Raw genomic sequence first — 23,753 nt, 5'->3', positions numbered from 1 at the left:
CACACACAAACACTCATACACACACACACACACACACACACACACACACACACACCCACACAGATACATATACACACACACAAACAACACACACAGAAACACGCACGCTCGGACACACACATACAAACACGCACACATACGCACGCACGCACGCTCGCACACACACACACAAACACTCATACACACACACACACACACACACACACACACACACTTTCACACGCACATGCTTTGTATGTATATGTATGTGGGGTTTTTTCATTGTAAAGCGCTTAGAGAACGTAAAGCGCTCTATAAATATCCCATATTATTATTATTATTACATCGCAAAATGGTGAGAGACAAACCAAGATATAGCTCAAAGTTTGTACTGGAAAAAAGAATACGGAGACACGCTCTAGTTGTCACCCAATGAACGCTACTGCAAGTGCGCACACACGCAGGCGCGCGCCCGCAGTAGCCTTCATCTCACGCCGTACAACGCTACTATCTATCTATTAAGACAAACATACACTCACATACAAACACACACACACACACACACACACACCTCGCACGCACGCACGCACACACACACACACACACACACACCTCGCACGCACGCACACACACACACACACACACACACACACACACACACACACACACACACACACACACATTCATACGCGCACCGCAAAATGGTGAGAGACAAACTGAGATAGTAAGACGGTGAGAGATAAACCACACAGACACACACACACACGTATACATTCACACGCACGCCGCAAAATGGTCATAGACAAACTGAGATAGTAAGACCGTGAGAGATAAATCGAGATATTATAAGATGTTTGATGGGTTGTTGACAGACCAGCTTTTTTGTCGGTCCGAGGGGGAGCATATCGTCTTTTGTTTCATATTTATTGACCAAGGCCGAAGGCCGCGGTCAATAAATATGAAACAAAAGTCGATATGCCCCCCGAGGACCGACAAAAAAGCTGGTCTGGCAACAAACCATCAAACATCGTTTTTGTCATCATTTTGGTGGTTCAACATTAAGTGAAAAATCAACACAGGGAGCCATGGTTTGAAACGCGAGTTCTGTTATTATAATGCATGTTCGGGGCCCCAGCACGTTGTTCAAAGCTGGCGTGCGAAAGCAACTTACTGTGTGTGATTTGAGTTTATAATGTTGAGACAAGTATGTCAGGTTTGAGAATGCGAAGTTCTGTAGGTTCCGACTACAGAGTGGTGTGTGAAACCAACAGTAAGCGCCTTTGAGACGATAGTGCCCATATGTTGCATTCGAGCGATGGGATTGTCGTATTTCAAACGAGGTGATTTGCTTGCACAGTCAGCGTTGACCATCTCACAACAGATCTGTTATGTGGATTATCGTGCGACGTTCGAGTCGGGGGCAAGGAATCGCAGGAAGCAAAGATGAGTCTTTTTCCATTGTCACCTTTCTTTCCGGTTGTTGGTGCATATAATATTGTGCGGACAAAATGATGCGACGGCGAGTGTTTTTTGCCTCCAAGATTTTGTGGTGTGGGTATTGTTTTGCTCGTTTCATACCCACACCAAAACCTGAAACACACCCCACCCCACCCTCCCCCTCCCTCACAATCAGTCCATGAACACAAACACTGACACACACAAATTAATGATCAAGTTACCCCCCCCCCCCCCCAACCCTTCACTTGCACACCTGCAACGCAGACGATCATATTATTGATTAAATATTCATATAGGTCAGTGTTGGGTTTTTTGTTCTTGTTTGTGTTATTGCAGAATCGGTTTTCTCTTATTGCTACACGTGTCTCTTCATTACATTTCACCATCGATAAATCGGTATTCCACCCCTCGGTTTTCAGTGGTAAATATTAGTAATCGAATATTGAAGCTACGTTGAGTCAAAGGTCACAGAAGATTTGCATCGTGCAGCACTGCACGAATTGGGTCAAAGGACACAAACGATTTGCGTCGTGCCGCGAAGGAAAGATAATCGCGATCTTGTTTCTCATTGCCTCTCTGTTTTTCATTAGACTTGTCATTCTGCTTGCTCGGCTTTGTCAGATGTCTTCATTTCTTGTTGCTATGTTCTTTGCTTTTTTATTATTATTTTTTTATTTGCGCTTAGTTTATCGATACAACGTCTTGTGCACGGGTCAAAATGTGTGTGTCAGGGGTCAATTGGTTTGACTTAAACTTGACGTTCGTGTTTCAAGTCTCCAAACAGAGATACACGCACTCCATGACTTTGTGAGAAGATAAAACATATCGATAGGTTTCATTTGTTTGCGATAAAGCATAAATGTATGACCTTTGATGAGGTAGTTTTGTTTTTTGTTTACATTTGCCAGTTTGCCAGTTCGTATTTGGAACTTGGCGAAGCAGTGTCGTCTGTTTAGGTCGGGGGAAACGCCAATGAAAAGAGCCGAAGAATCCTCGAGCGTTTCTATTGGGTTTGCTTTTGATTATCCATGTAATAGGGCTTCCTGCAACTATGGTAACCGGGGATTTATTCCCCGGGGAACATGAGATTTATTTCCCAGGTGCTTGTGAATGAAAACTCGTGAAAATGATGACAAAGCTCAATGTTTGTACTGGAAAGGAGAATACAAAGACACGCTCTAGTTGTCACTCAATGGACACTACTACAAGTACACAAATACCTGTGGCTGCGTACACCAACACTTTTAAAAACGCTACTTCATTCAGGTATGTACAGGATCTGTTTCCAGTCTGCTGAATATAATCTGCCCGTACGTAAAAGCTGTTATGTTTAACATTTGAATAGTCCGCCTAGGAGCTCAACGGTGTGTGCAGGCTTTTTGAGAGCTCTGAGAAGGTAAGAATTCTACATGATGGTATGTCTTCTTCTTCTATTCTTCTTCTTCTTCTTCTTCTTCTTCTTCATGGGCTGAAATTCCTACGTACACTCGAGGTTTTTACACGAGTGGATTTTTACGTGTATGGTCGTTTTTACCCTGCCAATATGGGCAGCCATGCGCCGCTTTCGGAGGAAGCATGCTGGGTAGTGTCGTGTTTCCATAAACCATCGAACTGTGACACGGATTGCATGATCTTTTCTGTGCGCACTTAGTCTTGTGCTTGCGTGTACACACGAAGGCACATAAGGCACATAAGTTGACCTGGGAGATCGGAAAAATCCGTGACAGTGTGCGTCGCAAGAGACACTACAATGTGGAAAACACAGAGACATAAACACATGTCCGAACGACCAGCACTGATTGTGAATTTCAACAACCGTATGAAATGTGCGCATTTGCTTCAAGTATCAGAGCCATGGGAATATCTCTCTCACTCTCTCTTAAGGAATGTGCAAAGATCGTACATAATTGTAGCAGCGGTATAGACAGTGCACCAGCTGATTGACACTCTGGGTGAGGAGTGATCTCACTCCACGATGCGAACGACTGTGCTAAACCGGAAAGACACAGACACTATATGGTTCCCATGCCGCGACGGAAACTGACGTTGAATATTTTGCATTGTTTAAAATGCCTTGCAAAGCCGTATACTTGACCCCAACCAACCTCTTTTGAAATGAACCTTCGTGTTTATTCAATATAATGTCAACTAAACGCGTTTCCCCCCCCCCCACCTCTCTCTCTCTCTCTCTCTCTCTCTCTCTCTCTCTCTCTCTCTCTCTCTCTCTCTCTCTCTCTCTCTCTCTCTCTCTCTCTCTCTCTCTCTCTCTCTCTCTCTCTCTCTCTCTCTCTCTCTCTCTCTCTCTCTCTCTCTTTCTCTCATCTCTCATCTCTCCTTCTGCTATTTAATACTTAAGTCTCGTGAATTGATCATTATGCATGATTACAGTATAATTCCTTGAACTCCACTTGCAGAATTGGCATAAAGTGAAGGAGAGAAAAAGAGACAAAAGGAAAATTTGTCTGAAATCTACTGGTAACCATGACGACTAAAATCCCGAAGATGAAGCTATGGTATTTTACTATGTTCAGGAGCACCCGATGCGCTTGGATTATCAAAGGTGAGCAAATATTGCTGTTGTCGTGGTAGGGTGTTTTTGTTGTTGTTGTTGTTGCTGTTGCTGTTGTGTATGTGTGTTTGTGTTTGTGTGTCTGTGTGTGTGTGTGTGTATGTGTATGTGTGTGTGTGTCTATCTGTCTGTCTGTCTGTCTGTCTGTCTGTCTGTCTGTCTGTGTTTATTGACGTTTGTGTGTGTGTCTGTATGACGCGGCTGATATAAAAGGCCAGCAGGAGGTTGTCGGGGAGGGGGGGAAGGTGGATTGTATACACAAAAAGAAAATGGATTGAGACACAGACAGCGAGAGAAGGTTATCTATAAACAAGCAATGAGGCACGCGTATGGCCTATACTGTAACAACAGTACATGGCAAGAAATACACGGATACGGACCAGAATATTTGTATAACATTTCTCATAACGTTTTGCATTCTTTCTTTCTGGAACAGAGCTTGGACTAGACGACAAAGTTGAGTACAAGTTTGTCCCCATCGGAGCCCCACCCCCTCCTCCCGAGAGAGAGCATTACCGCAAAACAGTGCACCCCCACAGCACCGTTCCAGCACTGGAAATAGAGGGGCGCCCGACCATGTTAGAGTCTTCTGCCATCTGCATGTACCTGGCCGACTTGTGCGGGCGCCTTGCTCCTGAACCCAAGGACAGAGCAGAGTATTATGAGTAAGCTGTCATATAGGTTCTTTATTCTAAGAAATTATCTCCAATCAACTGCTTTTATTGTAAATAGTTACGTAGGTGAGTTAGTATGTCAGTAGGCTAGGGAGAAGGCGAGTGAGTTAGTTAGTTTATCAACCAGGCAGTTAGTTACCAAATTAACTAGTTATATGGTCATTTACTCAGTAAGATAGTTACAATGAGTTTAGTGTGTTTATTTTCACCATTAACAGCGTGTCTACTTAGCGAAACACAAAAAAGAATGATTTAATGTTTTCGGAAAGACCAGGATTCAAGACGCGTGTGTGTGTGTGTGTGTGTGTGTGTGTGTGTGTGTGATAGAGAGAGAGCGAGAGTGTCTATGTATGTGTAGATCCATATCCCGGAAATCTATTGGAAAATTCTCCATGAAACTTCACATACAAATTCTTCTAAATAATATCCCGATTTTTGTTTTTAATTTTCCGATAACAAATTTCAATTACATCATATCCGACTTTTTATAACAGCATCTGTCAATGAAATTGATTGACATTTTGTTCAAACGTTCTTTGACTCAGTCCGATCTATTGGATTGCATTTCAGAGGGGAAGTTAACAAATTAATTCAACTGTTTGTTCATTTGAATTGGGAAAAAATCGAATATTCGCTAACAGATATGAAAATAGTTGCATTATATCTCCGGAATCCCCAAAAAATATACATTTGCTGTGTTTGAATTAAAAATAAGCTCACAAATCAAGAACAACTTTTATGTAAATAAGTTTCATTTGGCTTGTGTTACCAACAATGTGTCAGCGCTGTCTTGGCCGCAGGGTTTTGACCAACCCATGATTTACGAATCTTGTGCGCTCATTACATTTAGTCAAGTTTTCACTAAATGTTTTAACATAGAGGGGGAATCGAGACGAGGATCGTGGTGTGTGTGTGTGTGTGTGTGTCTGTGTCTGTGCGTGTGTGTGTGTGTAGAGCGATTCACTACTGGACCGATCTTTATGAACTTTGACATGAGAGTTTCTGGAAATGATATCCCCGGTCATTTTTGTCTTTTTTTCGATAAATACTTTTGATGACGTCATATCCGGCTTTTTGTAAAAGTTGAGGCGGCACTGTCACACCCTCATTTTTCAATCAAATTGATTGAAATTTTTGTAAAGCAATCTTCGACGAAGGCCGGACTTCGGTATTGCATTTCAGCTTGGTGGCTTAAAAATTAATTAATGACTTTGGTCATTAAAAATCTGAAAATTGTAATAAAAATGTTTTTATATAAAACGATCCAAATTTACGTTCATCTTATTCTACATCATTTCCTGATTCCAAAAACATATAAATATGTTATATTTGGATTAAAAACAAGCTCTGAAAATTAAAATATAAAAATTATGATCAAAATTAAATTTCCGAAATCGATTTAAAAACAATTTCATCTTATTCCTTGTCGGCTCCTGATTCCCAAAACATATAGATATGATATGTTTGGATTAAAAACACGCTCACAAAGTTAAAACGAAGAGAGGTACAGAAAAGCGTGCTATGCAGCACAGCGAAACCACTACCGCAGCTGAACAGGCTCGTCAGTTTCACTCCGTTATGCACAAGCGGCGGACTACGGTCATTGTGAAAAAATGCAGTGCGTTCAGTTTCATTCTGTGAGTTCCTCAGCTTGACTAAATGTAGTAATTTCGCCTTACGCGACTTGTTTTTATTCTGTAACCCCCACTACACAGATTGACTAAGTGTATTGATTTCACTTTACGCGACTTGTTTCGTGTTTCCATCGTCCTTTATTACTTTCTTAATAAGGACTTTACAGTTCAAAAATCTTGTCGGGTTAAAGACCTGTATCGGTATAAGGGAGGTAACAGCTAGCTACACTTCAATGACGCTAAAAGAGGAGTTGTCTCCTTCGCGTTACTCAGATACGGTAAGAACAGACTTTTTCAAGCTCTGAAAAAAATATATCATCGGAGATAGTTGCGGCTGATGTTGTAACGAGGGTGTATCGCGCCAGCTATCTAACCGGAAAAGCTCGCATACGGAACACATCATAGTCATGTATTTGTTACCTCGAAAGGATTTTAAATAAAAACGCAGGGTGTGTTGTGTGTTAGCCCTTTCTCCTTGATTACGAAGCTTAAATGATTCATTGAAAAATAATAAGCAAGGGCTTTAAAAAAAAGAAGAAAAAAAAGGGGGGGGGAGCCCCCAAAGCCCCACCCCCCTCCACCCTCGTCCGGCCCTGATATTGACTTTACCTGTGACTAAACCCGAGTCACTGAACCCCCAACTCCCTCGCTGATTGACGAAGAAGTGGGTTTTTTAATCAGCTGGATCCAGTACTCGGCCTGTCGACTGGACGAGGTCATGGAGACATTGACCTGGCAGTGGTGGTTCGGAACCCCAGAGCAACAGAATCCTGAGGTCATAGCCAAGGCCAAGGCCGTTGCTGACATCTGTCTGGACAAGGTGGAGAAAACCCTCCAGGACAGACCCTACATCCTGGGACCAGAGTGAGTGTTCAGTGAATGCCCCTAACAGATACAAAATGTGAGGAAGTAAAGTATACATTTCCGCCTAGTTACCGGGAACTTCCGTACAACGTGCTCTGGAGAGTGTCCCCGATATCTTAACAATCTGCATTATTCTTGTGTTGCCGAGGGATATATTAAATGTGTGTATGTGTTCATGATAATAATAATAATAATAATAATAATAATAATAATGATAATAATAATAATAATAATAATAATAAGGGTATTTATGTGGCACAAATCCTAATATAGTTCTAAGCGCCTTACAATCAATCTTGTTGGTGTGTTTTGGTGTTTGTGTGGAGGTGTGTGTGTGTGTCTGTCTGTCTGTCTGTCTGTCTGTCTGTCTGTCGGTGTGGCTGTGTGTGGTAGACGACACTCGATCCAGTAATAGTAAACGATGCTTTTCATTTGGGGTAAAATTGGTTTTTTTTACCACGTTAAAATTATATTTGTGGCTGCACATGCCTTCCTAACCATCTGCTTGTTCCCGTGAACAGCCTTACAGCGGCAGACTGCGTGGTGGGCTACAACATCTTTTGGGCTTCGCTGCCTGTCATGAACAAAGGGATCCTGCTTGAGGGTCGTCCCAACTGCCAGGCCTACCTTGAGAGAATCAAGGCAAGGCCAGCCCTGCAAGCAGCTCTGAGCCTTCCTGACCCTACGGCCTAAGATGACAACGCCTAGTGTAACTTGTCGTCTCTCGTGCAAATACGACGCACCTAACTGATCTGAGTGTAGCCTCTCATCGTCTGGTTCCAAACCTCCACCATTTCCCATCAACTTCCTTTTTATCTGCTACCCAACTCCCCATCATCTTCCTTTCATCTGCTACATAACTTCCGATCAACTTTTTCTCATCTGCTACACAACTTCCCATCAACTTCCTTTTATGTGCTACCCAACTTCCTTTCATGCGCTACCCATCTTCCCATCAACCTCCTTTTATCTGCTACCTAACTTCCCATCAACTTCCTGCTATTATCTACCACCATCTCATTTGCTTCCTACTTCCATCATCACCTACAAGCCGCCACCTGCAGCTATCAATCTTCACCGTCTGCAACCCACTCCCAACTTCTACCACCTACATCCACCTTTCAGCATCACCAACTTACTTCAGTCCACAATTGCTACTGCCACTCCCCGATGTGTCCTTCTACCGCCTTCAACAAGAAGCTTTCGTCATCAGCTATCGAATTGCAAGATCAGCTACCAACTGTTACCATCTACAACCAACTGTCACCATCATGTCCGTATTGTCACCATTTGCCACCAACTTTCACAATCTCGTTGTTCAAAACAACCTTCCAGACACTATTATTTTTCACACCTATCCGCAGTGTCTGACAGTGTACTGAAATAATATTTGTGTATATGTGTGCTAATATGTGTAGTTAAAGAGGTAAACAGTCTTAGAATACTATACTGTGTGTGTGTATATATATGTGTGTATGTGTGTGTGTGTGTGTGTGTGTGTGTATGTGTGTGTGTGTGTGTGTGTGTGTGTGTCTCTCTCTCTCTCTCTCTCTCTCTCTCTATCTCTATATCTCTCTCTCTCTTTGTTTGTTTCCCTGTCTGTCTTTATATTTGCCTTTTTTTGGCTTTCAAGAGCGTTTACTCAATCTGAGACTCGATATCATTTTACTTCTGATTGCCAACTTTCCATAATTATTTGAGACCACGATTTGTATGTTCCTAAAGACACACACATGCACGCACACCTCGACATTGAAACGCACTAATATATCCGCTCACACATGCATGCTGACGAACAAACTCACACACACACACACACACACACACACACACACACACACACACACACACACACTATACTTACACATTACAGAACACTGTCTAATCAAGTTTCCCCTGGTTTATTATTTCTTGCCAACAATTATATTAAATGAAAAAATAGAACCGGAAAAGGCTGATTTCGTATACTTTGCTTTCTTTTTCACTCTGATCTGAGACTATAGCAACTGGCTTTATTAGAAGAGTCACCTGTTTCTTGGCATTTTTCGGCCTAAAAAAAGAATCCGGATTTTGGATCTTAGCAGTCCATCTTGCTAGCCTTTGTTCGAGATCATGTGGGGAAAGAGTAGATTAGTTCACAAACAGGAGCGAAGCCTTTTACCGAAAAGAACAAAAACAAGAAAAAACATACATCATCAAGATACATATAAGCGGAATTATTATGCGAGCTAAACAAATCAACAACGTGCAACCAGAAAATGTAGTAAGCACATGGCAAGTCAACAGGACACACACACACACTCACTCACACATTTAAAAAAAAAAAAAAAAAAAAAAGAAGAAGAATCCATAGTGACTAGTTGCTACGCTATCTCATTGATGCCTCTTTTTATACCTTCTAACTCTTCGTAAATCTCACAGACGTTTTCGTCTTCGTTTGAAACAGTGCCCATGACCAGCTGATTAGACGAATTGCGAAAATAATAGTGAATACTCTTGCCTTTACTAGGACAAACAATTCACGAGGCAATCTCAAGCGAGAGGTGTGTTGGAAACACGTGGACAAGGAGCACATGTGGATTTATTTGTCCCACTAAAAGCAAGAGCATTCACTCGTTCACAACCAATGCAAACCCGACATCTTTGTAATAATTCACAACTTTTGTTCAATCAGCCTTGATTTACTAGCTGTCGCACATGGTCCTTAAAACTGCATGACATCTTTGTATCCGTCATGATTTTTGCTCAGTAAGTCTTTTGAGTCAAAGCCAATACAGAACTACGTAAACTACCAATTGTACCCAACCTCTGTGTAGCGTTAACAAATTTATTAATATGTGTTCAGTCAGCCTGGTCTACTTTCGCGTATAGTCCTTCAAGCTGTATTCGCCTGGCATAGCCAGAGTGGCTTGCAAGGCGGGTCTTGCCATGATCCTCTTGAGGTAGGCCTGCACGTTGGGCCGACCCTCCAGAAACACGCCATTCTTCATGTTGGGGTCTGCGGCCCACAGGACGTCGTAGCCCAGCACGCAGTCCGCGGCTGTCAGTCTGCACGCATGAGAACACAGCATCAGTTCTACATTTATATTGCATGCGAGCGATGTCTGCAAGCGGAAAAACACTGAGTATCAGTTCTCCTGTAAATTATTTATATTGCATGCTAGCGATGTGTGCAAGCAGAAGAACACTGAGTATCAGTTCTGCTACATTTATAATATGATTTCATGCTAACAATGTCTGTCAGCAGAAGAACACTGAGTATCAGTTCTGCTACATTTATAATATGATTTCATGCTAACAATGTCTGTCAGCAGAAGAACACTGAGTATCAGTTCTGCTACATTTATAATATGATTTCATGCTAACAATGTCTGTCAGCAGAAGAACACCGAGTATCAGTTCTCCTACATTTATAATATGATTTCATGCTAACAATGTCTGTCACCAGAAGAACACCGAGTATCAGTTCTCCTACATTTATAATATGATTTCATGCTAACAATGTCTGTCACCAGAAGAACACCGAGTATCAGTTCTCCTACATTTATATTACATGCTAGCGATGTCTGCAAACCGGAGAACATTCAATATCAGTTCTGCTATATTTATATTGCATGCTAGCGATGTCTGCAAACCGGAGAACATTTGATATCAGTTCTGCTACATTTATATTGCATATTGCATATTCTTGTGTGTACACAACTTCACATCTCCCCAGAAATGTGCATGTGATAACAGCATCCATTCCCTGGACACATACTAAACATCTATACCCTCAGTGGCTGCTTCCTGTGCAGAGTAGGATTCTTTGTTATGTGTGCTACATTAATTCGCAGATTGACTCTGGTGTCACTCAAGAAATGCATTCAGCGAAACATTGCCATTTTGAGAGAGAAAAAAGCAGTTCAGTCTAGAGACCAATTGTTACTGTCTGGCATCTGCCTCGAGAGACCGAGAAAAATGTCCCACTTTCTTTCTGCTGCGATGCCCGCATAATCCCTCTGTACGGTGGTGCTCTCAGACACATCATACGTAGGCTGAGTTGGAATATTAATCTTTGACGTGTGTCTGAGTGGAAAGTGCGTGTTTTTTTTTATCACACACAGATCAGAATGAATTATGGTGGCGTGCGAGAAAGATGGTATAGACCTTTGAGCTTTCTTTCAACACGTAAAATACTACAAGGCAGCATATAAACGGAATTCATGAACTTGACAACGCTTAATCTTGTTCCACATTGTAACCAAGCTTACTTTACAGCCGGCCAACTAATATCCCAAACTAGGGTAAATACAATTGATGAACTTAGCAACACTCACTCTTGTCCCAGGATGTAGGGTCTGTCCTTGAGGGTGTTCTCCAACCTGTCGAAACAGAGGTCGCAACGGGCCTTGGCCTGGGCTGTCACCTCTGGGTTCTCCTTCTCCTTGGGCATTAGCCACCAGTGTTGGGAAAGGAGCTCCATGTTTTCGTCCAGCCGCATGGCAGCGTACATGATCCAGCTACCAACACAAACAAACAAAGTTATTCAAGGGCTCTCTGTGCATGATTTTGAAGGGTTTTTTGCATAAAAGAAAGAACGACAAAAAAATATGATGATACGATGAAGATGAAACAGAAGACCATAATTATGCTCTCTTCGGACCGACAAAAACTTAAGCTGCTCTATTAAAAAAGCATCAAACATCTCAAAAAGCAAAATACCAAATAACTGCCGTCGTTGACTGCATATTCGTCGTCGTTGCCGTAATCGTGTGTGTGTGTGTGTGTGTGTGTGTGTGTGTGTGTGTGTGTGTGTGTGTGTGTGTGCGTGTGTGTGTCTGTGTGTCTGTGTGTGTGTGTGTCTGTGTGCGTGTGTCAGTGTGTGTGTGTGTGTGTGTGTGTGTGTGTGTGTGTGTGTGTTTATATGTGCATACGTGTGTGTGTGTGTCTGTGTGTGTATGTGTGTGTGTTTGTGTGTCTGTGTCTGTGTGCTCCCGTTTGTGAGCCTGTCTGTCCGCTGTACCGGTGACTGTACGTGCTTGTGTCTGTGTTCTTGCGTGTGCACATGTCTGTGTTTGCATACGTGCGTGCGTAAAATGGAGCACATTCTAGTAAAGCTGTACTACAAAGACGAACTTGAAGATGATAAAATTGACCTCCCTGCTGCATGCTAAACGCTATCGCCTAAATGCAGCTAACAGCGTGCATGTGTACTCTTCCTCTATCTGTGTCAAGCTGAGAGCGCGTTTGTTTGTGTACACTGTGAAATAGGTGCAAATGGGGAGCACACGTACTCAGTTCTTGGTGAAGGCTAAACTGGGACAAGTGTGTTTAAAAAACGGTGTGCCAACCAGATTGCAAAAAAAAGACAAACATTCTTGTTCATTGTGTATTCTGTGTAATACAACCACACTGCATTCTGTGTCTTTCCAATTATCGACTATCGTCCAAATTTACCCCCCCCCCCCCCCCCCCCCCCCCCCCGGTGATGCGACTTATTTGGTACACGATCAGTGTTGTGAATTTCGTAGAAAGAAAGAAATAAGGAAAGAATAGAAGAAAAAAAATGGTTTAAAAAAAAAGGAAAAATAAAAAAGGAAAAAGATAGAGAAGGGCAGAAAGAAAGAAAGATTAGAGAAAAGAAAGAAGAAAGCAAAAAGGCAGCTGGCATAGCCATACTAACCTCTCTTTAAAATGTATTTCTAAAGGCAATATCAGTCTGACAGAGGCAGCTTGCAACTTACTCATAATACTCCGATCTGTTCTTGGGTTCAGGAGCAAGGCGCCCGCACAAGTCTGCCAGGTACATGCACATAGCAGCAGACTCCAACATATTCGGGCGCCCCTCAATCTCCAGCGCTGGAATGGTGCTGTGGGGGTGTACAGTTTTACGATACTCCTCCCTTTCAGGGCCGGGGGCTCCCAGATCAAGCCAAAGATATTTGAACTCCACTTTGTCCTCGATTCCCAGTTCTGAAGGACACAAATTGTTTTTGTTTAGAACAATCTATTATAGTATTCCAACCTGATCTTCTGTCTGTTCGATTATTTTGTCTTGGCGACTCTTTTTTTTGTTTTTCGTTTTTGTTGTTGTTGGTGTTGGTGTTGGTGTTGTTGTTGTTGTTGTTGCTGCTGCTATTGGTGCTGGTACTGCTCTCTCTCTCTCTCTCTCTCTCTCTCTCTCTCTCTCTCTCTCTCTCTCTCCAAACACACACACACACACAAACACACACACACACACACACAAACACACACACATCCACATAGTCAACAGCCAAGGGACATCGATAGTAAACAATAACATCAGAGCAATAAATACTACTGACCCTTGATAAGCCAAGCTGGGCGTGTGCTGCGTAGCATGGGGTGATACCAGAGTTTCATCTTAGGGATTTGTGCAGCCATTGTCCTGCAATGTTGAATTTGGCTTAAGAATAGACAAACTACGGAAACAGCTGTCAGGTTGTGAAAGAGTCAAAGAGTCAATTAACACTCTTGCTTGTAATGAGGTAAGCATTCTACATGTGCTCCTTGACACACTCTTCGATAGTGACAGGCCTATAATGTCACGTTGAAAAGCTTGACTCAGTAAAAGCAAGAGTATTTATTTTATCAAAACCCATACAAAGCCGACCCGAGTTATTTCCGAATACCCTGTATTACAATTGCGATTTTTTTTTTGTTTTTTTTGTTTTTGTGGTAAGTTAGAGAAATACCAAGAAATGGTCAAATTCCTTTGGAAATCGGAACCACGAACAGGATGTGACATGTGTTGGCTCAAACTGGGGCATGATGTTCATTATGTAAGCTGTTCAGTGTCAAGTACCGGGGTACAATTTATACGTTTTTCTATCACATTTTGTATCATGTGTAGGCCCCTGCAGGAAAGTTGTTTTTTTTTAAATCCCCCTTCTTGTTATATATATGTTGAAAATGTGTTTGATAGCATTGGGCGCAGTGGTATGCGCTAAAATCAGTTTAGTTGAAGTGTTTTTTGTGGGGGTTTTAAGGCGACAAGGACTGGTGAACACTTAATTACAACTTGATTCAAAATGCAACAGCAGACAACTGTTTGAAGCGGTTAAATGGAGAAAAAAAAGTCGTTAAAAATTAGGTTGAAAAACCAGTTTTTACTAACCGGAGCACTCCAGAAAAGGTCATTAGTCCAGAGAAAACAAATTCAGTTCAGTCACTGTTCACACCTCTGTAAAAGAACAAGGTTTTCTACCTATTTATTTATTGTTATCAATCCGTAAATCTATATCGGCTATGGCAACCGTACACGAACCTATATATTCCAACACAAGGGCATATGCACAAGTTCTGCCTGTAAAGACACAAAAAAGAAAACTCAATTCCTCTACGTGCCTTTATTCCGGATTTTTTTTTTAAATAACCCCTGCGGTTTAATCATATTTAAGCAAGGAATATTTGTGTGAAAACAGCAAAAACCAGCATTCAACAAAGTCATTGTTGATAAGGTCCACAAGCAAAGGTACACAAGCACACAAAACAACATACCTTTCTGATCAAGTTGCAAATTTCACCCTAAACACAGACAGTCGTTCAACAAAAGTGTGTACCGTTCAGCTTCAACAAGACCATTTATATAGCAACCCGAGAGAGAGTACGTAAGTACGGGAATGAGAGCATTTTTCCGAAGTGCTTATGCACGCAGCTTTCAGTCGAAGTGAGTCCACAGAGATAATGTAGTATCTCTGTGAGTGGGTCAGCTATGTTGAATTGGAGTGCAAGCTGTACTTTCGGGGTTGAACTGCACCACTATTATATTGATTCCTCGCGTCCTCACAGGGCTCTTAACCGTTTAGGGACACTACACTTGTGATGTGCTGAAAATGACTGCACTGCTTGACATCAGAGACTTACTGTATTCCTAATGCTCACTTTCAATCATTATTTGAAGTATTGTTTAAATATAGGGTAAAGGGGGCAAAGTTGCAAATTGCCAACTGAATGATGTTTTGCAATATTGATAACTTACGGCATGCTTATGGTGCGGTGGGCGATGTGAGCGCCAATCTTGGACGTAAAAATGCGACCCTTTGACCGAAGGAACCATGGGTTAGGGTTAGGGATAGGATTAGGGTTAGGGTTAGGATTAGGGTTAGGGTTAGGATTAGGGTTAGGGTTAGGGTTAGGTTGTTCACGACCTGATTAATCTTCCCATGTTAGCGCATGCGCATTGACCACAATGAGAAGGATTGTTCAGGCAGAGTTTTCAGTTCGCGACACCGGTGTCAAAGCCTCCTGAGCCGTGCGGGTGAACTCTGAATTACCTCTCACACCGCCGCCGGCCCAGTACGAATGCAGTCAGTTTCGGTGCAATCTGAGGACGTATGAGGACATATGATATAGAGTACATTGAGTAATACTTACGAAGCAGAACTTCGAAGGTGATCCAGTGAAGGAATTGATCGTGTAGCGAAATGAAGATTGAGAACAGATGCCCTCCAGCACCAGGAGCATCCGTTCCTTCTTCCGCTCTATATTACAGCTTACCCACCACCCTTTGTGTTTTTGTTTTGTTTTGTTTTTAACTTTCTTTCTTTAAATACTAGTCATGTAAGTGGTGAATTACTACTACTAGCTATACCAACACATCCTTGATGCTGTCTGGATTAGTGACAGTGCGGCGGCCGGGGGAGGCCGGGTGGGTGGGGGAGGGTGATTGTCGGCGTAGGACTGACTCAACTATGTGTGTCACTGGGGAAAAGAACTGGCTAAGTTTCACCGCTGTCTGCTCCTACCTATCCTACTTTCTTGGGAAAAGTAAATGGAGCACCGACATTTCGTTCCTGAGACGGCGCATTTGAATAGTCAGTCTGTCACTGCAGCCTGCTTGAAGGTAGTCAAGTATTGCACTGCTTTTACTTTTACTGAGTCACAATTGTTATTTCAGTACGCCGTATAACCCATTCCAAGCCTAACATACAAATGTTATCGGTGTTTGAAAACCAATTCACAAATAAAATCGGTTTTACCGTATGCCGCCCGGCGATAACTTTGATCGTCACATAGTTCAGAGCGCACCGTTTCATGCACTGCGGAACGACTCCTCACGTGGTACTTTCTTCTTCTTCTTCTTCTTCTTCTTCTTGTTCGCTCACGTGGTACTTTGATTTCTTTCTTTTTATCAAAGAACGGTAGAAAGGGAAGTTGTATTTCATTCCGAATCCCAATACTTTCTGTAACTCGTAAAACGTACGTATAATGGTATGATCTGGTTAAACTAAGCCGGTGTACCGAACTGACAGGTTTAAAAAAAAATATCTAAATAGGAATCTCTCTCTCGTAACCAAAAACACGACAATTAGATCTCCATCTACTTTGTACCAAAGATATTCTACTGCTAGCGTTGCAGTAGCACAACTTATTTTTAATACCGCTTTCTAGTCCTCGGCCTGTCCATGCATTCATTCAGTCTGTTGAAAAAAAGTGCGAGATACTGATTGGTTGAATTCGGGTACATGCGAACCTAATTCGATATCAGTCGGTAATGACGCGCACATGCCGATGTAGGTCAGCTGCGATCAACTCCTAGTGTGCTCTCTACCATAACAATGGCTACAACAATTCCCAAGATGAAACTGTGGTATTACCATGAATCCAGGAGCATTCGCTGCACCTGGACTATCAAAGGTATCTCTTTTTTTGTAGTGCTGCCTGTTGCCTTGTGTCGTCTGCTTCACTTACTGGTCTATCAATCAATTAAGGCGTCGTATAGCGACGCTCGTTCGGCAAAGACCAACGGCAAAATGTAATGCCGAAATGTGGGTATGTGTGTGTGTGTGTGTGTGTGGGCAAGGCAGGACCTAGGTGGGTGGGGGTTCCTGGGTTCCGGACCCCCCCCCCCCCCCCTCCAGACACGAGGATAGACCCAAACATTACCATTGAAATGTAAAATGTTCTCACCGTCAGGCGGGCGGCAACGCCCCTATGCCCCACAAGGAGCCTTGGCGACCCCTGGACCCCTGCCTCATTTCTAGACCCCCCTCCCCCGCTCCGCTATTATACTTGATCCAGCCCTGGTGTGTGTGTGTGTGTGTGTGTGTGTGTGTGTGTGTGAGTGTGTGTGTGTGTGTGTCTGTGTGTCTGTGTGTGGGTATGCATGTGCGTGTGTCAGTATGTGTGTGTCAGTGTGTGTGTGTGTGTGTGTGTGTGTGTGTGTGTGTGTGTGTGTGTGTGTGTGTGTGTGTGTGTGTGTGTGTGATATCAAACCGATCGTTAACAATCTAGTAACCTGACAATCATGTGGGTGTGAAGTACACGATATGACTGCTAGTTGACTAGCTTGGTGGTCAGTGACCCGAAACGGAAAAAAAAGAAAAGAGGGAACGCTGACTCAGCCTGCTACAGGCAAAGGCACCCAATATTGAACTCCGCACATGAAAGTCAGAAGAAAAAATGTTCGATCTTTTTACAGTAATTCTAGCAATAAGAAAACGACACTAATGATAAAGCGGACACTACTCTTGTTGTCTCGCGGTTGCATTTTTTTCAACATTAATTTGGGGTAAAAACGCTCTTTATTTTTTCTTCAAGCCTGTGTATTGTGACTATGTATAGGCACCCAGGCTGTACAAAAAAACCTTCAAATCCACAGTAACCTAACCCTGATCTAGTCTGCCCACACGTGCGCTTACACAAACGAGCAAACGAGCTCTCCGACTAACCAGCGCCATGTCATATTGCGTACCTACTTGTAACTTTCCGAGCTGGTTAACGTTTAACGCTCGGTTTGATACATGTGTGTGTGTGTGTGTGTGTGTGTGTGTGTGTGTGTGTGTGTGTGTGTGTGTGTGTGTGTGTGTGTGTGTGTGTGTGTGTGCGTGTGTGACATGCACAACTTCAAAACAATACAGTTTTTGTAAGCATGATTTGCTGTGTGTGTACGTGTGATTGTACGGGTGATTGTGTGTGTGTGTGTGTGTGTGTGTGTGTGTGTGTGTGTGTGTGTGTGAGTGTGGGTGGGTGTGTGTGTACACGTGTGTGTGTGGTATGTGTGTGTGTGTGTGTGTGTGTTTGTGTGTGTGTGTGTGTGTGACATGCACAACTTCAGAACAATACTGTTTTTGTAAGCATGATTTGCCTATCACAGTGCATGATGATTTGAAGAAGGATTCTAGTGAACGACGAAGAAGAAGAAGAAGAAGAAGGATAAGGGTGGAGATATTTCCGATCTCCCAGGTAAATTTATGTTCAGACCTACTAGTGCCTTATCCCCCTTCGTGTGTACACGAAAGCATAAGACCGAGTGCGCACGGAAAAGATCCAGTGATCCATGTCAGAATTCGGTGGGTTATAGAAACACGAAAATACCCAGCATGCTTCCCCTCGAAAGCGGCGTATTGCTGCCTAAATGGCGGGGTAAAAACTTTCATACACGTAAAAACCCACTCGTGCAAATACATGAGTGAACGTGGGAGTTTCAGCACATGAACGAAGAAGAAGAAGGATTTTTATGACAAAAATTCTCGAATAGATACTCGCTTGAGCTTTGCGAAACAAACTCCTTCCGGATGCAACCAAGAAATGTCTGAAATATATAGAATTGTTTTACGTGACTGATTTGGACATTAGCAGCTCAAGATGAGAAATCAAGAAGGCGACTGCGAAGGGATTAGTTAGTTAGCTAGTTGTTGCTTTTTGGGTCCAGCGGACCATATAGGCCAAATCAGGACCCCGAAGGGTGTGGGGTTGGTTTAAGGGGAATGAATTAACCGTGACTAGATCAAGAAACAAACTGGACAGTTATGTATAAATGTAGCCTACACGAATCTCTTTCAGAGCTGGGACTTGACGACCACGTTGAACACAAGTTTGTTGACATTTATGCCTCACCCCAACCAGCAGAGAGAGAGCATTATCATAAAACAGTGCACCCCCACAACACCATTCCAGCGTTGGAGATTGAAGGTGGACCAACCATGTTAGAGTCCACCGCCATATGTCTGTACCTGGCCGATTTGTGCGGTCGTTTGGCTCCAGAGCCCCAGGACAGAGCAGAGTATTACGAGTGAGTTATGGTCTTATTTTATCTGTTAATTTTTGTTTTGTATTCTAATGCAAATATTTAAAAACAACCCTGGTCTCTCTGGCTTTGTCTGTGTTTGTTTAGTTCTAACATATCATCAGCACACATTCAGACATGTTATGGTGTATCGCTTTTTTTCTTCTGTTTAAATCAAGTCAAGTTTTGACGAAATGTTTTAACATAGACGGTTCGAGACGAGGGTGGTGGTGTATGTGTGTCAGTCTGTGTGTGTGATTCAGAGAAAACTGCTGGGCCGATTATCATGATACTTTCAATGAGAGTTTCTGAGAATGATATCCCTATTTTTTGATAAATGGTCTTTGGTGACGACAAATCCGGCTTCGTGTGTCACACCCTCATTTTTCGATCAAATTAATTAAAATTTTATTCAAGCAATCTTCGTGGAAGCCCAGAGTATGGAATTGTATTTCAACTTTGAAGTTTTAAGAATATTAAATGAGTTTAGTCGTTACAAATCTGAAAATCCTAATAAAAATTAAAATTTCAATAATTGATCCACAAATGATTCTATCCTACTCTTTATCATTTTCTGATTTCAAAAACATATAGATATATGTTATTTTTGGAATACAAACACGCTCAGAAGGTTGAAACGATTAGAGAAAAGCGCACTTTCCTGTGAAGTGTTATTTTCTACTGCGCTATACTGGCTTGTCACTTTCTGCACGCTTATTTCGTGCACACGTGTTCAACGCTTTCTTGGCGGGGGGCAGAGCTTTAATGTTTTGGTGGGAGAGAAAAATGCAAGCTGTTAAATTCATTCTATGAGTTCGACAGATTGACTAAATGTTGTAATTTCGCTTCATGCGACTTGTTTAAATTTTCACGAGGCTCTTGACCACTTTGACTTGAGAAGGAAAGTTGAGTCAAGAGTGGTTACAGAATGAATGAAGAATTAAAAGAAACTTGTGACAAGAATGGTAGCTTAAAGGAACATTTAAATTGTGACAAAACAAAACTTTACATTTACAGTATGTCGACTCAGAGGTCATGTAGACAGACAGACAAACGCTTATGATACAAATAATTAACTTATCTATAAATTGTCGACGAAACTCGCTTACAAGGTGCTTCCGAGGCATTGATTGATTACGAAAGAGTGGTAAAGGAAAGAATGCTCGCACAAAGCTAAAGTTCTGTTTGGATTAATGTTAGTTCTGCTCCTGATGATAATAATGTTGATATAATAATGGCCATTATGAAGAAACAACAAAGGATGGCTGACTTAGTAGTTTTATTGGATCATTAACTCACTGTGAAGGTCTAATTCTTTTCAACAATGGTTCATAATTATGCACGACTGTTATTCTGATCATTTTATCAGCTGGACATTGTACGGAGCCATTCGACTTGACGAGGCGCTTGAGAGACTCTGGGAGTTTTGGAATGGACCCAAAGATAAACAGGACCCTGACGTCTTTGCCAAGGCCAAGGCTGTTGTCGACGTCGGTCTGGTCAGGATGGAGAACACTCTCAAAGACAGGCCCTACATCCTGGGACAAGAGTGAGTATTGTACAGTTAGTGTATTTTTAGACTGGCCCTACATCCTGGGACAAGAGTGAGTATTGTACAGTTAGTGTATTTTTAGACTGGCCCTACATCCTGGGACAAGAGTGAGTATTGTACAGTTAGTGTATTTTTAGACTGGCCCTACATCCTGGGACAAGAGTGAGTATTGTACACTTAGTGTATTTTTAGACTGGCCCTACATCCTGGGACAAGTGTGAGTATTGTACAGTGAGTGTATTTTTAGACTGGCCCTACATCCTGGGACAAGAGTAAGTATTGTACAGTTAGTGTATTTTTAGACTGGCCCTACATCCTGGGACAAGAGTGAGTATTGTACAATGAGTGTATTTTTAGACTGGCCCTACATCCTGGGACAAGAGTGAGTATTGTACAGTTAGTGTATGTTAAGACTGGCCCTACATCCTGGGACAAGTGTGAGTATTGTACAGTTAGTGTATTTTTAGACTGGCCCTACATCCTTGGACAAGAGTGAGTATTGTACAGTTAGTGTATTTTTAGACTGGCCCTACATCCTGGGACAAGAGTGAGTATTGTACAGTTAGTGTATTTTTAGACTGGCCCTACATCCTGGGACAAGAGTGAGTATTGTACAGTTAGTGTATTTTTAGACTGGCCCTACATCCTGGGACAAGAGTGAGTATTGTACAGTGAGTGTATTTTTAGACTGGCCCTACATCCTGGGACAAGAGTGAGTATTGTACAGTTAGTGTATTTTTAGACTGGCCCTACATCCTGGGACAAGTGTGAGTATTGTACAGTGAGTGTATTTTTAGACTGGCCCTACATCCTGGGACAAGAGTAAGTATTGTACAGTTAGTGTATTTTTAGACTGGCCCTACATCCTGGGACAAGAGTGAGTATTGTACAATGAGTGTATTTTTAGACTGGCCCTACATCCTGGGACAAGAGTGAGTATTGTACAGTTAGTGTATGTTAAGACTGGCCCTACATCCTGGGACAAGTGTGAGTATTGTACAGTTAGTGTATTTTTAGACTGGCCCTACATCCTTGGACAAGAGTGAGTATTGTACAGTTAGTGTATTTTTAGACTGGCCCTACATCCTGGGACAAGAGTAAGTATTGTACAGTTAGTGTATTTTTAGACTGGCCCTACATCCTGGGACAAGAGTGAGTATTGTACAGTGAGTGTATTTTTAGACTAGCCCTACATCCTGGGACAAGAGTGAGAATTGTACAGTTAGTGTATGTTAAGACTGGCCCTACATCCTGGGACAAGAGTGAGTATTGTACAGTTAGTGTATTTTTAGACTGGCCCTACATCCTGGGACAAGAGTGAGTATTGTACAGTTAGTGTATTTTTAGACTGGCCCTACATCCTGGGACAAGAGTAAGTATTGTACAGTTAGTGTATTTTTAGACTGGCCCTACATCCTGGGACAAGAGTGAGTATTGTACAGTTAGTGTATTTTTAGACTGGCCCTACATCCTGGGACAAGAGTGAGTATTGTACAGTTAGTGTATTTTTAGACTGGCCCTACATCCTGGGACAAGAGTGAGTATTGTACAGTTAGTGTATTTTTAGACTGGCCCTACATCCTGGGACAAGAGTGAGTATTGTACAGTTAGTGTATTTTTAGACTGGCCCTACATCCTGGGACAAGAGTGAGTATTGTACAGTGAGTGTATTTTTAGACTGGCCCTACATCCTGGGACAAGAGTGAGTATTGTACAGTTAGTGTATTTTTAGACTGGCCCTACATCCTGAAACAAGAGTAAGTATTGTACAGTTAGTGTATTTTTAGACTGGCCCTACATCCTGGGACAAGAGTGAGTATTGTACAGTGAGTGTATTTTTAGACTGGCCCTACATCCTGGGACAAGAGTGAGTATTGTACAGTGAGTGTATTTTTAGACTGGCCCTACATCCTGGGACAAGAGTGAGTATTGTACAGTGAGTGTATTTTTAGACTGGCCCTACATCCTGGGACAAGAGTGAGTATTGTACAGTTAGTGTATGTTAAGACTGGCCCTACATCCTGGGACAAGAGTGAGTATTGTACAGTGAGTATGTTAAGACTGCCCCTACATCCTGGGACAAGAGTGAGTATTGTACAGTTAGTGTATTTTTAGACTGGCCCTACATCCTGGGACAAGAGTGAGTATTGTACAGTGAGTGTATGTTAAGACTGTGCCTACATCCTGGGACAAGAGTGAGTATTGTACAGTGAGTGTATGTTAAGACTGGCGCAATGGCCCAGTGGATAAGATAAGACGCCGGACTCCCATTTAGTTAAGTCAGAAGGTTGCGTGTTCGAATCCCGGCCTCGCATAGTGGGTAAGGGTGGAGATGTTTCTGATCTCTCAGGTTAATTTATGTGCAGACCTGCCAGTGCCTTATACCCCAGCCCGTCGTGTGTACTCGCAAGCACAAGACCAAGTGCACACGGAAAATAACCTGTAATCCATGACAGAGTTCGGTGGGTTATAGAAATACGAAAATACCCAGCATGCTTTCCCCGAATTTGACGAATGGCTTTCAAAATGGCTGGATCTAGTAAACACGGCCATACAGGTAAAACAAACTCTTGCACAAAGAGTATGCAGTGGAGGCGGAAAGTACGGAGGGGGTATGATTAGCCTGGGTTGAGGGAGGGAGGACTTGGATTATGTTAAATGAAGTTATTATTATCAGTGTGTGTGTGTGTGTGTGTGTGTGTGTGTGTGTGTGTGTGTGTGTGTGTGTGTGTGTGTGTGTGTGTGTGAGAGCTATAGCATGAGGGAGAGAGAGAGGTAAAAACATATACAATACATTTTCTGAGCTCTGTGCTCGTATCGGTAGAAGCAAGAACGCTTCACTGAAATGTACTAAAAAATCAGACTTTAATTAACCAGCCATTCACCACTGATGTACCAAATCACTCCCCTACTGAAGCATGCGCGGCATTGAATGTACTTTTTCAACAGTGTCAGAAACTGTGCACTTGCAAAGTCGCTTCCATATAAAACAAATTAAAACATTTTAAAA

The 23,753-nt window shown here is 42.4% G+C and overlaps 3 protein-coding genes across 6 annotated transcripts in view; 2 read left to right on the top strand and 1 right to left on the bottom strand.

Moving 5' to 3' along the window:
• Positions 1–2,106: 2,106 nt before the first annotated feature.
• Positions 2,107–8,625, top strand: LOC138959682 (glutathione S-transferase GstA-like). 3 transcript variants are annotated; one of them, XM_070331268.1, is made up of 5 exons: positions 2,107–2,703; positions 3,852–3,997; positions 4,443–4,671; positions 6,996–7,178; positions 7,700–8,625. In XM_070331268.1, exons 2-5 carry the CDS (start codon positions 3,919–3,921, stop codon positions 7,869–7,871), a joined length of 663 nt encoding a protein of 220 aa, XP_070187369.1. In that variant the 5' UTR covers positions 2,107–2,703; positions 3,852–3,918; the 3' UTR covers positions 7,872–8,625. The 3 variants fall into 3 exon arrangements, with proteins under 3 accessions (XP_070187369.1, XP_070187368.1, XP_070187370.1); XM_070331267.1 differs by having other exon boundaries at positions 2,699–2,833; XM_070331269.1 differs by lacking the exon at positions 2,107–2,703 and adding an exon at positions 3,084–3,263.
• Positions 8,626–9,063: 438 nt separating this feature from the next.
• On the bottom strand, positions 9,064–14,829 carry LOC138959670 (glutathione S-transferase GstA-like). 2 transcript variants are annotated; one of them, XM_070331248.1, is made up of 6 exons: positions 14,682–14,806; positions 14,299–14,364; positions 13,487–13,569; positions 12,905–13,133; positions 11,498–11,680; positions 9,064–10,226 (listed from the first exon to the last, which is right to left on the bottom strand). In XM_070331248.1, exons 2-6 carry the CDS (start codon positions 14,319–14,321, stop codon positions 10,034–10,036), a joined length of 711 nt encoding a protein of 236 aa, XP_070187349.1. In that variant the 5' UTR covers positions 14,322–14,364; positions 14,682–14,806; the 3' UTR covers positions 9,064–10,033. The 2 variants fall into 2 exon arrangements, with proteins under 2 accessions (XP_070187349.1, XP_070187350.1); XM_070331249.1 differs by lacking the exon at positions 14,299–14,364 and having other exon boundaries at positions 14,682–14,829.
• Positions 14,830–16,677: 1,848 nt separating this feature from the next.
• The window catches only part of LOC138959683 (glutathione S-transferase GstA-like), an 8,935-nt gene continuing 1,859 nt past the window's right edge, over positions 16,678–23,753 (top strand). The window contains exons 1-3 of the mRNA XM_070331270.1: positions 16,678–16,820; positions 18,969–19,197; positions 20,561–20,740. Of these exons, the coding sequence (XP_070187371.1) occupies positions 16,742–16,820; positions 18,969–19,197; positions 20,561–20,740 (488 nt within the window). The 5' untranslated portion in view covers positions 16,678–16,741. The remainder of the gene's footprint in view (positions 16,821–18,968; positions 19,198–20,560; positions 20,741–23,753) is intronic.

This window comes from Littorina saxatilis, linkage group LG2 (assembly GCF_037325665.1).
Source record: "Littorina saxatilis isolate snail1 linkage group LG2, US_GU_Lsax_2.0, whole genome shotgun sequence".
Classification (NCBI taxonomy): Eukaryota; Metazoa; Mollusca; class Gastropoda; order Littorinimorpha; family Littorinidae; genus Littorina; species Littorina saxatilis.
This window is presented reverse-complemented; position numbering and strand designations above follow the sequence as displayed.

Coding starts and splice junctions, on each gene's coding strand:
- LOC138959682 (XM_070331268.1), top strand. CDS start 3,919: ATGACGACTAAAATCCCGAAGATGAAGCTATGGTATTTTACTATGTTC. Junction 3,998..4,442: donor ATGCGCTTGGATTATCAAAG/GTGAGCAAATAT, acceptor TTTCTGGAACAG/AGCTTGGACTAGACGACAAA. Junction 7,179..7,699: donor CCCTACATCCTGGGACCAGA/GTGAGTGTTCAG, acceptor TCCCGTGAACAG/CCTTACAGCGGCAGACTGCG.
- LOC138959670 (XM_070331248.1), bottom strand. CDS start 14,321: ATGACCTTTTCTGGAGTGCTCCG. Junction 11,681..12,904: donor AACAGATCGGAGTATTATGA/GTAAGTTGCAAG, acceptor TTGTGTTGGTAG/CTGGATCATGTACGCTGCCA. Junction 10,227..11,497: donor CCCTACATCCTGGGACAAGA/GTGAGTGTTGCT, acceptor TCATGCGTGCAG/ACTGACAGCCGCGGACTGCG.